Raw genomic sequence first — 18,139 nt, 5'->3', positions numbered from 1 at the left:
AATTATATACCATACTATTAAGTACATGTTCTTACATTAAATAAATTTGTATTAATATATATATAGCTGATGTATCATAACATATCCTCTCATGTTTTGTTATACAAGACAGGTCATGCAACACACAATAAAATATACAACCACAATTTATGCCAAATAAAGTCCGTACTGACAACCTGTAGTACATAGCTACGTAGATGATGATGATGATGATGATAATAATAATATAATAATACACGTGTGGGGATTTACCGGTTACCTCCATCGGGTGCGTCCCATTGGAACTGGGGAAGCTCGCTGGCTCTGCCGCTAGCAGAATCAGAGGGTAGTAGGGAAATAAAATACCACCGTGAAAAAAAAAAAAACTAGTCCCTTGCAAGGGTTACGGCGAAGACTGGTAAATGACCAGAAGCCAGAAAACATCTTGAGGCAACCTCTAGGGCTAACAACCCTAGTTGTAAAAGGATGGGTACCCGTCCAAAGCTAAGTCAAGTCAAAAAGCATGATGGCACAACATTTCAAGAAACATACCCCAGGGGGTAAATCTTCGGATAAATCCCTCGTCGTGAATGCCACGGCGCACGAGTCTCGTTCGGATTCTGGGGGAGACTCGACATCATGCAAGAGACGAGTCGGAGCTTCTCGGTGTACCCCGAAGAGTAAAAAAACTCAGGCCTAAATCTAAAACCTTTCTAGCAACTTTCAACATAAATTCACTTACACAAACTGGCAAGCTGAAAACCCTCACCAAAGCTCTTTATGAAAATCATATATCCATAATGGCCCTACAGGAAACAAGGTACCCAGATGAAGAGATTTTTGAATCCGAAGGCTACCGATTTTTCAAGAGCAAAGCGCAAAGAGGAATCCTCAATGGAGCTGTGATGCTTGGAACCGCGTTTGCTGTTAGAACCAAGATCCTTAAATCGGTTGCAAATTTCGAACCTGTGAATGACAGATTGTCTATACTCACAATTAAATGCGCGAACAAAACCTACGCCCTAGTTAACGCACATGCTCGTACAAACGATAAGAACAAGTCTGATCCAGACGAAGTTGATAATTTCTGGGACCTACTGGATGAAAAATTAAACAAAATCCCCAAACACCATGTCAAGCTTCTTTTGGGTGACTTCATTGCCCAACTAGGTTGTGAACAGAAGTACAAGAAAGTTATAGGAAATTACCCTGCTCACAAAAGAACCAATCCCAACGGCAAAAGACTGGTGTCCATTTGCGAAAATCACAACCTGCAGGTCATGTCGACCCACTTTCGCCATCTACCCAGAAAGCAAATGACTTGGCGTTCTCCTGTCCAAGCTCTCGGAGAGTTCCAAATTGATCACGTTGCAATCTCCAGGAGAAACAGCCCTGAGATTATGAATGTGAAGGTAAAGAAAGGCATCAATGTGGCCTCAGATCATTATATGTCTCTTATCAAATTCAAACCAATTCCCGCGAACACAAGGAAGACAACCAAACAGATCACACGCTTCGACAATGATAAACTTTGCCAAAGGGTCGAGGAATTCCAGGAGAAGGCTAGACCAAATGACTGTGACTTTAACAACGCCAAAAGTCTCCTTGTTGAGGCTGCCAAAGACGTTGCAGAAATCAAGAGAAGCAAAAAGCATGCCTGGTGGAATGGTACCTGTGAATCAGTCCTCCAAGAAAGACTCGATGCATGGAAACAGTACTACTCTACGAAATCAGAAAATGATTGGGAAACCTACAAAACCCAACGTGCCCAAGCAGCTAGGGTGTTCAGAACTGAGAAACGTAAATACGAAAAATCTCTCATTGAAAAGATAGAACAAAACTTTAGGAAGAATGAAAGCAGAGAGTACTACAGAGCCTTCAAACGCAAACTCACTGGCTATAAACCACCATCTCTATGCTTTGAGCGAAAGGACGGCACACTGGCGACGTCAAATGAAGAAAATTGCAGCATTCTGGCAGATTACTTCAAGAATTTACTTAATTGCTCTAAACCGCAAAGCGCCATTGAGACCAAGGAACCCTTACTCAGGTACCCAGATTCCAGACCACCCGACAGAGATGAAATCAAGCGCCACATTGCCCGTCTCAAAAATAACAAAGCGCCGGGTGAAGACTCAATAGTAGCAGAACTATGGAAATATGCCCCAGAGGAATCACTTGATATCTTGCAAAAGCAAATAGAAGAAATTTGGAACAAGGAGACCCTACCCGAAGATTGGAAAATAGCTTTGATCCATCCACTACACAAAAAAGGCAGCATGAAGAACATCAACAACTACAGAGGAATATCTTTGCTACCCGTGACTTACAAAATTCTATCACTTGCCATCCTGGAGCGTTTGGAAGCACAAGTTGAGCATCAAATAGGTGAATACCAAGGAGGGTTCAGAAAAGGTCGCTCAACAGCTGAACAGATTCAAAATCTCAAAACGATCATCAGATATTGTACACTAAGTTCCAAGCAGTATGTGTCTGTCTTTGTGGACTTTCAGAAAGCGTTCGACTCCATTGACCGGGAAGTCCTGCTAAACATCTTAAATGAATTTGGAGTTGATTTGAAACTGCTGGCATTAATTAGAGCCACCCTGACCGATACAAAATCCAAGGTGAAGTTCCACGGATGTCTCTCGCATTCCTTTGACATCAAAACAGGAGTCCGACAAGGTGATGGGCTATCCCCGCTACTCTTCAACTGTGTTCTTGAAAAGATCATCAGAACCTGGCGGGTGAGATTACAGGAAACCAACTACAGTCCATTGAGAATAGGAACCAAATCCAAGGGGATCGCAACAGACTGCTTAGCATTTGCCGATGATATTGCTGTTCTCTCAAACGACATAGAAACCGCTAGAGCTCAAGTTGAAATTTTAAAGGAAATTGCCGAACAAACTGGTTTGCAGATATCGTTTGAGAAAACAGAAGTAATGACTAACATCAAAGAGGCTCCACCAAAACTCCATACAAAATACGGGGACATCACCCGAGTAGACAAATTCAAATACCTGGGTGAGATCATCATGAAAAATGGACTGGACAAAGAAGCACTTCAGGAGCGAGTACGCAAACTGGAAATAGCCTACCAAACATCCCGCACAATCTACAACAAAAAATGCCTTTCCCTAAACACCAAGATACGTCACTATGAAACAGTTCTGAAGCCAGTAGTTCTATATGCAGCCGAAACCCTGTCTCTAAATGCCAACAAAGGACTCCTTGAAGAACTGGAGAAAAGAGAACGCAAAATTGTGAGAGGAATCTTGGGATCAAAGTACAGAAATGGAATCTATCAAAAGAGATCCAACAAGGAAATCTACAGCAAAATAGGGAAAATTACCGACACAATCAGAAAAGGACGGGCACGATTTTACGGTCATCTGAAAAGAATGGACAGAAGAAAGTTAACTAAAGAAATCTTTCACTTTTTTGATTCAAACCCCAAAACTACAATTCCCTGGTTTAGAAATACCAAAGAAGACCTGCAAATGCTACATATCTCGGCTGAAGACGCCCTTAACAGAGATCTCTTCCGCAAGAAAATATTGACGAACGGGTTAAACTGAAACGAGCAACCGAAGAGAAGACACGGTGCCCCTTGGACAGAGGAGCGTGAGCAGGCCCACTCACAAAGAATGAGGGACATTTGGGCTCTAAAGAAGGCCAAGTTCAGTGTCAAATGCAGCAAGACTTAACGTGGTCCTTGATGGCCCCAGCGAATTATATATAATAATAATAATAATAATAATAATAATAATAATAATAATAATAATTGTACCGGAGGTACACCTCCGTGCATTTGAACTGAGCGCTATTTAGAAGGCCATATGTGTTATCAATCTGAAACTATGTATTGGGAGAAGTTTGGACCTTTAATTTTCAGGTGTTGCTACTATCGACTTATTTGCCCTCTCTGGCGGGAGGATGGACAATTAATTTTTTTAAGGGAATGAACCTGAAATGTTTATGGATTGCTTTTTGTGCAGTAAGGTTACTAGCACTTCTATCACTTCCTTCTTCCTTACGTTAAGGACCAATCAGAAGTTTTTGTATATATTTTTGTAACCAATTAAAATGGGGCGTGTGTACAGGCATTCTGTCTAGAGAGTTCTGGAACTTTCCCCTCTGCTATATAAGCTGGGTGTTTTGGGGCCATTGTGTCTTCTTCATCGCTCCAGTCTAGAGTACATACTGTGTAAGTGGAGGCAGGGGCAGCCTCGCCCGTCGTTGGAAGGCCCACCACTCAAGGTAATGGCAGACATCTTTTAAAAATGTGATAGCTCCAGAGAGTGAACTTGAGGGGAAGGTTTCATAATTCTTTCTCAATGTAAATTTCTAAAGCTTAACATCAGGCAAGGCTAGGGACTCTCTTTAAATCCCTGCTAGGAAATATGTAACTTAGGGAATAAAGAGTGTTCACCCTCTATTAATTCAACTTGGTATGGGGGTGACTATGATTTTCTAAATCTCTACATTCTTCAAACGTTTTTGGAACTTAATATTTTCGCCATCTAGTAACCCTCTGTAGGATAGGCTTAGCCTCTGTGACTTCGGGCCATAAGCCCAGATAGGATTTTAGGTGTTTTTTCAAAGTATATTTCAAAGGAGTGCAAGTGTTTCACCTCCTAGCATTTTGTTCATGGCCGATTTTCTTAAACCTTTTCTTTCTGGATATTTAGGCCATTTAGTATGGGCACATATTTCCCCTGTTTAAATTCTAGTTAATTAAAGACAATTGTGGATCAGACTGTCGAGCAGATATGACAGTAAATACTGTTTTCGAAGTGATCTAGTGTACAAGTTGGATAAGAAACTCGTTCCTTTGAGAGACAGGACTGTAGTAAATTTTGGAACTCAGTCTCCTAAAGTGTAATTGAGTGGAGCAATTATGCTCTTTGATATAGTGTACCTTTAGAGCAATAACGCTCATTCCTTGTAAATTGTTGTGCCTGATGTGGACTTATAGTCCAACCTTGTTATACAGGCTGACAAGGTCCTGAACTGTTATTATTGTTACTTACTCAGATTATCTATCAAATTTTAAAATCAGTAAGAAAAAAAGGGGGGGGGAAATAAAATTTCAGAATTCAGTGTTTTAAATTATGCTTTGATCTTTGCACAACGGGAAACTACCTCGCTCGTCATTTCCCTAGTACGCCTCTTAAGTGACACCTAGGCCATCTATGACAGCTAATGGTGAACCTGTTGAGGATCCAACCACCCTTCGGGCTGAATACCCAACATACATACATACATACATACATACATACTAACATACATTTGATCTTCGCTCTGTCTACCCATTCACCCTGGCACCTTCTTACACCTCTGCAAACTACAGTATTCCCGTAACAATAATAATAATAATAATAATAATAATAATAATAATAATAATAACAACAACAACACCTACTAATCAAGCTTGATATTTTCACAATTTAACCATGGGTTTAGAGAATTGTTTCCAAGTTGAACTAGTCCATTACACTTGCATCAACTTTGACAAAATTTAGAAATTTTAGAAAAATGAAAAATTTCTAGTGTTCAAATAACAAATTTAGTGAAAAATTGTCAAAGGGCCTTTGTCCAGGCCCATTCAATCATGCTCTACCACCACTTGTTACAGGGACTTATCGTGGAACGCAGGGGTAAGGAAGCCTGTGGGGCGAATGGCTGGACAGGGGGCTATTTAGAGTAACAATTTACTTTAATAAAAATTGAAAATTTTATTTCTTTCCTTCCTTAAAATTCAGATAGACTAATTTAATGATTTAACAAGAATCAGTTGAAAAATTAACTTGAGAATATTCACATTTATCAAAGACCTCATCAGCTCCAACAATACATTGGACTTAGAAGTGCTAAATGAGGTACAAGTTTAATTGGGAGAAACTCCCATTCGTTAGCCCATATGTGAAAGAGCATAATTGCTCCTAACAGTTACAACATTATGAAATAGCATAATTACTCCTAACAGGAACAACATTATGGAGTCTGAGCTCCAAATACATAGAGGCTAGTTTCAATAAAGCAAACTGTCACTTGTTACTTCACCAAATTGCGTGACCCCACTTCATCTTGTTCCTACACAGGTTGCCCATGGTGGGTTATCAATTACAACATTTCAGGAATGGGAAGTACTGTTTCCCAAGGGAACCTGAATGTAGACACTGTTACTTGCAAACCATTAATGAATATACAGGGGCACATTGTCCATCCTACTAGGCCTTAAGAGTGGAAAGAAAAAAGGTTTCAGCAAATGTAGACCATTAACAAAAGGAAAGGAGGCGAAACACCAGCACTCCTTAAAAGAACCTTCGGGAAAGACGAGAACCTAAGTGGGCTTACAGCCCAATGACACAGAAGCTAAAAAGTATGACTAAAAGGGGAATGTTTAAAGGTCGGAAAAAATGTCCAAAATTTAGAGGCTAAAAATCTTTAGTCACCAAGCTCAAAAGTAGAAGGGAAGAGTTTCAAGGGTCACCACTTGTGCTCCCTTACATTAACCCTTTCCCGCCCATAGCACCCGAATGTTCACTTTGCCTTCCGGTCCTTAGCGCCCGAAAGCGCCCGGCTGCATTATCTGCACACACCTGCAATCTGTGCGATAGTTTTGTACTTTTTTTGGCAGTGAAGTGTTTATAAGGCATTTATGAACATGCAGTACAATATACAAGTCTTAGGAAATAAAAGAAAGGTGATTCTGTCCTGATGTTTTCTAGGCAACGGTCTTGAACTTCCACGAGGACGGGTCAGCTGTTTCGTTCGTAAACATGGCGGGATTGAATACTGCGGATTTTGAATCTGAGCTGAATACAGGTGGAACAAATGACACAGAATCATTGAGTAAGGTTGGAGGTAAATTTTTAGTGAGTAAATAACATATCAGTGCAGATAATTTTAGTGATAACAGTGATACAAGTGAAAACGGATAGAAAAATCAGACCTAATGGTGATGCGACAGCAGTTCAGGTAACACAAACATTTTGTTTCGTTACTCCAAATGATTATATGGATGATGTTGAACCTGCCCATAATTTCGAAAGAGTACTATAAGAAATAGATTATTTTTTTACATATGTTAGGAGGAGACAAACTAATCAGTGACATAACCAATTGCGTATATATCAATGCAGCATTCAAACAAGTGCATTCCAGTAAAATACATACAAAATGGCAAGACACTTGCTCAAACGAAATAAAAGCTGATATACATGGGCACCATTTCACTTCCAGAATCACCTGATTATTGGTTTAGAGGGATTCAGACAACATGAGAATGTGACAAATACAGCCTACCTCTGTGTCAAGTATAACCTGCACGGGGTGGAGGTTTGAACCAACAACCTTATGACTCAGTGAACAGAGAAAGGGATGCGATGGTATGTTTTCTAATATTATTGAAAATGTGAATACATTGTGATCAATAGTTATTATAATATTTAACTTGTTCTGAAACAATGTGCTCTGCTTCAATGTTTCCTTAAATAATACGTTGAATCCTGGGGATAAGTGGAGTGAAAATGTGGGCAGAAAAGGGTTAAATATTTTCCCAATAAGGAATATGAATTGAGTCCGAAGACTGCACAGAAGGACCTACATTCCTGCGAAAAGTGAAAAGATTACATATAATATTTTAAGGAAAACTGTTTAAATCTTCCCCTCAAAACACATGCTGGAACAATCACATATTTAGATAAATTGTGCCATTACCTGTCAGCACTGGATCTTCTTCAAGCCGGCCACCCTCTAGCCTCCATCAAGTCGCACTCTCGATCACGGAGCAAATCAGACGAGACGGCCCGAAAGTGCTCTCCTGAAATAGATCCGCAGACCAAATTAGAATCCAGAGCGCTGATAGGCTAAATTTCCTTATACTAAGCTGAGTTCTGATTGGTTAGAGAACTTAGTTACAGGCATGAGATAGGCAGATTACAGTGGAGGAGGAACCAGATAAAGTGTTGACGACTTTGGTACATTTAAAAAAACAGAAATAGGTTTACCAACTATAACAAATAAAATTTCTCTGGCAATAAACTAGGACTTAGCCCACATGAGATCGCTAGAAAATAGATGCTAGAGCCATCTAACCATCAGAGAAGAAAGTTTTAAGTCATAAAGTTCTTAATCAAAGATGGCCATAGTGGAGAAGGTGCACAGTTTAAATAGCCAGGAAAGGTGTACCGCTGGTACAATAAACATAAGTGGAGACTATACACTTCACTATCTCAGTCCAGTTTGGTTTCTAAACCTATCTGTTCTCCCCACTGAAGTCTGGACACAACTGGAACAATTCTTATAAATTGCTTTCACTAGTTCCCTTGATTGCCTTCCACATCCTTTTCTTTGCCAGGTACCCCGTGTGGGTGGGGGATGCAGACGAAGAATACACACATGGTATCCCCTGCCTGTCGTAAGAGGAGACTAAAAGGGGCAACCAAGGGATGATTGCATCAGAACCATGAAACTACTTCTGTTTAGTACCATCATGCGGGGAACACCATGGGTCGCCTTTACTTGCGAGTAGTACCACTCTGTTAGATACTCAATAGTTTTGTGATTCGTAGCAGTAGAGCAGGGTTCACTGTGGTTTCCAGTACCTATGATTAGTACCACTAAATGCGGAACACCACGGTCTTGCGTTGCCCGTGATTAGTACCATTAAATGAGAAGTACCACGGGTCTGGGCATTGCCTGTGGTTAGTAACACAATATGAGCGACACCGTGGGTCTTCGTTGCCTGTGATTAGTATCCACTATATGCGGAACACCACAGGAATGCCGGTGCCCGTGATTAGTACACCTAGATGAGGAACACTATGGGTTTGCGTTGCCTATGAGATTTGCTATTATATGAGAAAAACCAGAGGTCTGCGTTACCTGTACGACGTACAATACTTTTGAATAGTACCATAATGTTTGGAACACCGTGAGTTTACGCTACCTTTGATTAGTATCGCAACCTGAGAAATACCATGGTTCTTCTTTACTAGCAATAAGTGCCATTATGAGGGACCATTGACATGGATATTGAACTCCTTTAGACAACAAGCATCACCGATTCAGGATTTTGCTTTAGAAATAGTCCCTTGGTCCGTAATATTGTTTCTGGTCAGGTGAGGCATTGCGGGTCGGATCCACTGATTGTTTTAAATTCATATTAATTCCTTCATTCTTCATCATCACGTTTTGAATTCTAGTCAGTGGATGAATTTTGTACTTTTAAATTGTCATTGCATTTTATCTCATTTCGTACCATTAGGGGCTGATCTAGATGTTAGGCCCCTCTAAACAACAAGCATCATCATCATCATCATCATCTTTGCAGGTTTTCCCACACTTTTTCTTTATTAACACTTTCTCTGGATCAAGGGATATCATCACCAGATCTTTTCCATATTCCCACTGTTTTTCCTCAGTAATCTCATGGTAAATATAGGGTCTATCATCGAGCTGCCCTGTCGAAATCCATACTGCTCTTCTTCTAAATTTCTTTTCACCCTTCCTCTCATCATCTTTTCTATTATTCTCTCCAATATTTTGGCTACTTGTGTCAGCAGTGAAATTCCTCAATAGTTGTCACATACCTTTGTTACCTTTCTTAAATACTGGTATTATGCACCTTTACACCACTCATCAGGTACTTGCATTTTCCTTCATAATCACCTTAGCAGCCTATATAACCAATGTAGACCAATAGGTCCTGCTGCCTTTATCATTTCTACACATATTTCAATATATGGATGAATATTATCGTAAAGCTCATTGCTCTATTAAGTGGGGAGTTCTTATGAATTTCATCCCTTGAAAGAAGGAAGATAGTTCTAGGATGACTTAGTTTCTGTGGTATACAGAAAGAGATAGACTGCAACATACTAGAGTCATGTATTCTTCTCACCAATCCTGATCAATGTATGTGGGATTTTTAAAATGAAAAGTCTTGTCCTTGTGATTCAGAATTCCCATAAAACTGGAGATGTCATGGCTATGATCACGGTATCATCAGTACAAGCTTGCTCTTGCTTCTTGAACTCTACAAGAATTTGATTTGCTCTCTTTCATCTACATACAGCTTATGTAAGCACTGTGTTATTAAAATTAGATTAAAATTAAGTTAAATTTAAAATGAAATTACCTGAAGAGTAAATTGCTTGAGGCTCCCCCCTACCACATTAAGGCCCGGTTTCACAGTATACGCTTAAGCCTTGGATCGGGCTTAAGCGGGAGCTTAAACTCTGGACGAGTTTCACAGTGGGGAGTGCAAGTGGTAAGCCGAGCTTATCTGTGACTGGCTTAAGCTGTATGAAACTGAGGTTTAAGCTAAGGATTCAGTTCAGAAGGTAGAGCGCTGGCCTTCTTATAGCCCAACTTGGCAGGTTCGATTCTGTCTCAGTCCTGTGGTGAAGGTGCTCAAATTCATAGTTAGTGGGACGTAAAACCAATAACATTAACATTAAATAACTTATATTTCTGAATATATTTCGAGGCTCGTGAAATAATACAGTTTCCGTGTTCCGATATACAGTAAAAGAGACAAAAATGTTGGTCGGTCACTTGCTTTCTTGGCTTACGCTGCGTGAACCATCAACGATAGACCCCAAGTGTAAGTGTACGAATTGTAGAGCATAGAAACCTCTACAAAAAAGTCCGGGATGGTATATACCTATTTCCAACCGTTTGCCCTCTAGAAGCGATTTTATGCTATACTCAGCGGTAAAAAAATATAACTTCTTAACATTAAATAAATATTTCGATATTATCCTCGAATTCCTCATCGAAATAAATTGTTTGACCTCCTCCAGTATTTTATAAGGATTACAATAACCTTGTCAGGACATTATTTGCATGAATGGTTCAGAAGTTATGGCCATTTTAGGCTGTAGTGGTAATACGTGTCGGCAGGAAGGGCGAGTGACCTTTTTTAAACTTTATTTTTGTTACTATTATTGGAATCACATTTTCCGTTCATTTTTCTAAATTATCTTGGCTGATAAACGATGTATAACCTACAAGTCAATCAATCATAGGCTACGGATGTAAACAAAGATGAAAATTGAATCATTGCGCATGCGCAAGCATTACCACCTTCGGAGATGTTCAGCTTAGTAAAGCTGCACATGGTCCCCCTACTGTGAAACTCTTAGTGTTTAAGCCAAAGAGTAAGCCTTGCTTAAGCGGCGTGCGTGGCTTACTAAAGCTTCGGCTTAAACTCAAACTGTGAAACCGGGCCTAAGACTGAAGATCTGTTGAGAGGAAGAATGTTGAAGCTTTCTCTCCTGATGAATCTGAGAAGCGAAGACAAGCTTGTTAATAAATAATGGTTGTAGAAGAACTGGGATTGATGAAAGAGAGCATTTCTATTTGAAAACGGTGGTGCATAAAGATGAGGAGATATTCCTTGTCATTTTGTGTTTGCATGTTTGTCTTTGCCCCCTATTCTATTGTTCACTGTTCAGTGCTGACCTGCCAGTTTGATCCTATTATATTTTCTTATTCATGTTCCTGTCTCTAATTATACAGTTGTTGTGACTCATCTGTTCCTTTCCAGTACTTAAATTAATAATTTTCTGTTCAGGTGTAAGGAAGGATCGTGTACTGCTGCCTTCACTACCAAGCAGTGTTTGCAGTTCCACTATAAAAAGGTACATAACTTCTCTGAAACAAACATGCCGCCCATCGAACGTTCAGTGGCATATACTTTTGATGCATATTCTGGGGGTGCTGTCAGTGATCCAGGTCGAGGCAAGTCACCAAGATTTCAGCATGAAAGGCGGAACTCAACTGACAACAATAGCAGCAGTTTGTTGTCACTTGACGACAGCAGCTCAGCTTCAAGTGCCAAAGCAGATATCTCAGGAACGAGCTCAGCTACTGATGGCAATACTGGTGAGTTCTGTTGCTGTCTATTTGGTAACTTTGCATTATTTGTTCATTCATGTAGATTCACACACACATTCACCACTGATAAGAATAATGTCCAGGTAGAGAAGATAACTAATACTAGTGAATTACTGAAAATACACCCTTTATGATGGACATATTTACAAAAATTGAAGGTTAGAAAAGCAGCTGGAATTGATAAGATTTCTGCGGATATAGTGAAGGCATTGGGTTGGGATATTAACCGCTTGACTACTTTGACGGATCTCTCCGTCCTGGCTCTCGACTGCACTCCGGTACAAAGACGGATCTCTCCATCCACACGTAGTGTTTATTTCCAGACCCGCTCCTAGCTGGTTTTCTTTGTGAAAGGATTTGAAATTAGTAAGGTAACCTCTTGACAGATAGAATCACTGTTTTATTTCATTGATATATTCGATAAACACTTCTGTGCAGTTATTCCGTGGAAAGAATAACCTGTATCTTAGCAACCTCATTGTAAGCGAAATCATGGCTGCCTCCAAGTTGAGTGACACAGCGATTATAAAGGAATTTTTAGAAGACAGTGACATTGATATTTAAATAAGCAACGAAGAATTTAGTGGAAATGAAAGTAGTTCGTGTGACAGTGATGTGAGCACTGGTAGGGGTGAACAAAGTGCTGTTTTGCCATCAAATATGCCACTGAATTTTAGGCTTACAACTGATGCCACACCAACGGCTTCTAATCATATTTTACACAATAGGGAATGGAACTGGGAGCATGTAAGTAATACTCCAGAGTATCATTCATGCATCACAACTGGTGAAATAAATAGTGTTGTTCAAAGGCACCTAGGACAATGCCCGAACGAACTGCAAGTTGTGAACAAATTTCTAACAGCAGACTTTTGGGAACATCTAACCAATGAGACAAATGCTTATGCAAGTAAATGTCTTGCATCAGCTGCCAAGGATATAAATAGGGTAATGTCATATGAAAATGAACACTGGTTTCCTGTATATGTGGATGAAATGAAGGCCAGATTACCTTGAAGTGGTAAAGTATGATGGCAAGTAGTTCAGATCCAATCTTGTTGTTGACTACAACTGTCAAATGGGTGGTGTTGATTCCCATGACCAGAGACTCACATCATTCCGCTTGTTGAGGAAGTATATCAAAGGATACAAAAAAGTATACTTCTACATGCTAGACATGACACTTCTGAATTCCAACATCATTCATCGCCTCCTCAACTCTGACAAGAAGCGAATAGGTTTTACCAGCTTCCGGATCAATTTGGCCAAACAGCTGTTGGCAATCAATCAATTAGTCAGTCACTACTGATCTGCTTTTAGGGCAGTCGCCCAGGTGGCAGATTCCCTATCTGTTGTTTTCCTAGTCTTTTCTTAAATGATCGCAAAGAAATTGGAAAATTATTGAACATTTCCTTTGGTAAGTTATTCCAATCCCTAACTCCCCTTCCTATAAACGAATATTTGCCCCAATGTGTCCTCTTGAATTCCAACTTTATCTTCATATTGTGATCTTACCTACTTTTAAAGACACCACTCAAACTTATTCGTCTACTGATGACCTTACAAACCATTATTCTCGTCATTATTCCACCTATAGGTGGTATTAAAATTACTCCCTGTATAAACTTTGTGCTTACTGATGACCTCCCACGCCATCTCTCCACTGACAGCTTGGAACATACCACTTAATTGAGCAGCTCATCTCCTTTCTCCCAAGTCTTCCCAGTCCAAACTTTGCAATATTTTTGTCGGAAATCACCCAGAACAAATCGAGCTGCTTTTCTTTGGATTTTTTCCAGTTCTTGAATCAAGTAATCCTGGTGAAGGTCCTATACACTGGAACCATGCTCTAGTTGGGGTCTTACCAGAGACTTATATGCCCTCTCCTTTACATCCTTACTACAACCCCTAAATACCCTCATAACCATGTGCAGAGATCTGTACCCTTTATTAATAATCATATTTATGTGATTACCCCAATGAAGGTCTTTTCTTATATTAACACCTAGGTACTCACAGTGATCCCCAAAAGAAACTTTCACCCCATCAACGCAGTAATTAAAACTGAGAGGACTTTTCCTATTTGTGAAACTCACAACCTGACTTTGAACCCCGTTTATCATCATACCATTGCCCACCGTCCATCTCACAACACTATCGAGGTCACCCTGCAGCCGCTTACAGTCTTGTAACTTCTTTATTACTCTGTACAGAATAACATCATCTGCAAACAACCTTATCTCTGATTCCACTTCTTTACACATATCATTGATACATATAAGAAAACATAAAGGTCCAATAATACTGCCTGGAGGAATTTCCCTCTTAATTATTACAGGGTCAGATAAAGCTTCTCCTACTCTAATTCTCTGAGTTCTTTCTAGAAATATAGCCATCCATTCAGTCACTCTTTTTTTCTAGTCCAGTAGCACTCATTTTTGCCAGTAGTCTTCCATGATCTACCCTATCAAATGCCTTAGATAGGTCAATCGCAATACAGTCCATTTGGCCTCCTGAATCCAGGATATCTGCTATATCTTGCTGAAATCCTACAAGCTGGCGAATAACCTTTCCTAAACTGCCTTCTGTCAAACCAGTTATTAATTTTGCAAACATGTCTAATATAATCAGAAAGAATGTTTTCCCAAAGCTTACATGTAATGTATGCCAAACTGACTGACCTGTAATTTTTTAGCTTTATGTCTATCACCCTTTCCTTTATACACAGGGGCTACTATAGCAACTCTCCATTCATTTGGTATAGCTCCTTCAACCAAATAATAATTAAATAAGTATTTCAGATATGGCATTATATCCCAACCCATTGCCTTTAGTATATCCCCAGAAATCTTATCAATTCCAGCTGCTTTTCTAGTTTTCAACTTTTGTACCTTACTGTAAATGTCATTGTTATCATAGGTAAATTTTAATACTTCTTTAGTATTACTCACCTCCCCTATCTGGACATTATCCTTGTAACCAATAATCTTTATATACTGCTGACTGAATACTTCTGCCTTTTGAAGATCCTCGCATACACGCTCCCCTTGTTCATTAATGATTCCTGGAATGTCCTCCTTCGAACGTGTTTCTGCCTTAACGTACCTATACATACCCTTCAATTGTTCACTAAAATTTGTATGACCACCAATAATGCTTGCCATCATGTTATCCTTAGCTGACTTCTTTGCTAGATTCAATTTCCTAGTAAGTTCCTTCAATTTCTCCGTACTTCCACAGCCATTTCTAACTCTGTCTTTCCTTCTTAGTCTCTTTACTTCTCTGTTATAATATAGTGGATCTTTACCATTCCTTACCACCTTTAAAGGTACAAACCTATTTTCACATTCCTCAACAATTGCTTTAAACACATCCCAGTCTGTTTACATTTTTATTTACCCTTTTCCATTAATCATAGTTACTTTTTTTAAACTCTCTCATGCCTGTTTTAGCAGCCATATGGTACTGCCTAATAGTCCTAATTTTAATACCTTCCTTTCTTTCACATTTATTTTTAACTACGACAAAAACAGCTTTGTGATCATTAATATCACCTATTACTTCGGTTTCTCTATAGAGCACGCCTGGTTTTATCAGCACCACATCCAAAATATTCTTCCCTCTAGTTGGTTCCATCACTTTCTGAATCAGCTGCCCTTCCCATATTAACTTATTTGCCATTTGTTGTTCATGCTTCCTGTCGTTCGCATTTCCTTCCCAATTGACAACTGGCAAATTCAGATCTCCCGCTACAGTCACATTCCTTTCCATATCATTTCCAACATAGCTGATTATCTTATCAAATAATTCTGAATCCGTGTCAGCGCTACCCTTTCCTGGTCTATACAAGCCAAAGACATCAAGTTGCCTATTATCTTTAGAGATTAGCGTTACTTCCAGAATTTCATGTTTTTCATCCTTAACCTTTTCGTAGCTTGAAAATTCTTCTTTCACCAGAATGAATACTCCCCCTACTACCATTCCTATCCTATCTCTACGATACACTCTCCAGTTCCATGAGAATATTTCTGCATCCATTATATCATTTCTCAGCCATGATTCAATTCCTATTACAATATCTGGTAAGTATATATATCTATTAAATTACTTAATTCGATTCCTTTGTTTACAATGCTTCTCTAGTTGAACACTAACATTTTTATGTCATCCCTACTTGATTTTCAGTTCCCTGTTCGCTTAACACCGCTCCCTAGGCCACCCCGTTTCCCTGAATGTACCTGCCTATAACCCTTCTAAAGAAGTTTCCTAACTTATATGTACCACTGCGGTTTAAGTGAAGGCCATCTGAGCACAGATCCCTGTCTCCTACCCACCCATTAGGATCTAGAAATCACACTCCCAGTTTCCCACATACCCACTCCATAGTCTCATTTAAATCTCCAATCACCTTCCAGTCAGTATCCCTCCTACACAGTATTCCACGGTTAACAATCTCCGCTTCCTTAAACTTCATCCGTGCTGCATTTACCAGATCCCATACATCCCCAACTATGTTGGTACATATACCTGCTTGCCTTACGTTGTTAGTACCAACGTGAAACATTACCACCTTCTCCTTTCCCTCTTCCTTCTCTTCTACTTTCCTCAACATCTGCCTCAACCTAATTCCTGGATAACACTCTACCCTGGTTCTCTTTCCTCCACACACTTTCCCCACTTGTCTAACGATGGAATCCCCCATGACCAGAGCCTCAACCCTACCCACCTCATTTGATCCCCTCCCCTCCTAGTCAGCCCTATCTTCTCTCACTGCTGCAGAAGCTACTTCCTCCTCCTTTTTCTCCCTCCCATGACCCTGTTCCACCTGTCTTTTCCTTTCCACTACATTACATTTCCCTTTCCTACCTTTTCCCTTCCTCCTACTTCCATTCATCTCGGCAACAGTTCCCTGTTCCTCATCTTCCCTCGGTTGTTCTACCTGCAGTGACTCGTACCAATTTCTCACGGACACCTGTCCTGAATTCTGATCCTGAACAGAGCCCTTAGCCTGCAATCTTCCCCTTAAAACATTAGACCACCTGTCTTCTGCAATTCCCCCATTTCCTTCCCATCCCTCCTTTATACCTACTGTATCCTGTACATTATTTGAGGGAGGCCCACTTTCCTTCCTGTCCTCTGAGAGAATCCTAATTATCTCCCTCAAACTCTCCAACTCCTCCCTCATACTCCTTAATGCCTGGCCACACCCACAGTTCCTACACTTGCACTGCGTAGCCATTATTTACGGAATAATGAGAAGAAAAGGAAAAATAAAATAACTTATTCTGTGCAAATAAAAATGAAAGGAAAGAAATATTGCCTATAAAAATGAAAGGAAAGAAATATTGTCTAGGATAGTTCACAAAGATCACACAACAACAAGGTAATTAATATAAGCTACTACTACACTAAAATACTACTTAGTTGTATGATTTTTTTTTTTTTTCTCCTACAACTCCCTAACAGAATGAAAATTGCTGTTAATTACTGATAACCGAAAGTAATACACAATAATTAGGTCTACACAATTCTTGACTGCAGTTAAGTCTACCCTTATTACTGCAACAGAATTCTAGTAAGAGAGTTAATATTTCACAGTAATAGAATAAACACACTAATTTATAATAAGATACCTAATATAATACACTACAATGATTTTTATATTTTTTATACTAGTTGCTTTACGTCGCACCGACACAGATAGGTCTTATGGTGACGATGGAACAGGAAAAGCCTAGGAATGGAAAGGAAACAGCCGTGGCCCCAGCATTTGCCTGGTGTGAAAATGGGAAACCACGGAAAACCATCTTCAGGACTGCCGACAGTGGGGTTCGAACCCACTATCTCCTGGATGTGAGTTCACAGCTGCGCGCTCCTAACCGCACAGCCAACTCACCCGGTTACAATGATTTTAAACTACGTTCAGACGTATCCTAATTACAATAGGTTATTATTAAGCACAAATAGAAATAAAAATTGCAATTAGGCCTAAAGTTTGAAATTCGCAAGAACTACCATACTCTAGGATTACCAACAAAGTTAAACATGTAGACAGAAGATTATTTCTTTAGTATTACTTTATCCTACTATGCTCTAATAGAAATGTAACCTTGCGTTTGGTTAAATGCTTAAGTATCGAAAGGATAGCCGTACACAAAGAAAAACGCTAATATAAGAGGCAAGATATTATCTAATATACCTTATCTTCACTACAATTCTCAACTGAAATGTGGTGTGACCTTGCCTG

The 18,139-nt window shown here is 39.6% G+C and overlaps 1 protein-coding gene across 1 annotated transcript in view; it reads left to right on the top strand.

Annotated features, from left to right (window-relative positions):
- The window catches only part of LOC136873995 (uncharacterized), a 270,477-nt gene that overhangs the window by 225,573 nt on the left and 26,765 nt on the right, over nt 1-18,139 (top strand). Inside the window, exon 11 of the mRNA XM_068227561.1 lies at nt 11,570-11,880. Within this exon, the coding sequence (XP_068083662.1) occupies nt 11,570-11,880 (311 nt within the window). The remainder of the gene's footprint in view (nt 1-11,569; nt 11,881-18,139) is intronic.

Source organism: Anabrus simplex, chromosome 1 (genome assembly GCF_040414725.1).
Source record: "Anabrus simplex isolate iqAnaSimp1 chromosome 1, ASM4041472v1, whole genome shotgun sequence".
In the NCBI taxonomy this organism is placed as follows: domain Eukaryota; kingdom Metazoa; phylum Arthropoda; class Insecta; order Orthoptera; family Tettigoniidae; genus Anabrus; species Anabrus simplex.
The sequence above is the reverse complement of the archived record's forward strand: the minus strand, read 5'-3'. Positions and strand labels throughout refer to the sequence as shown.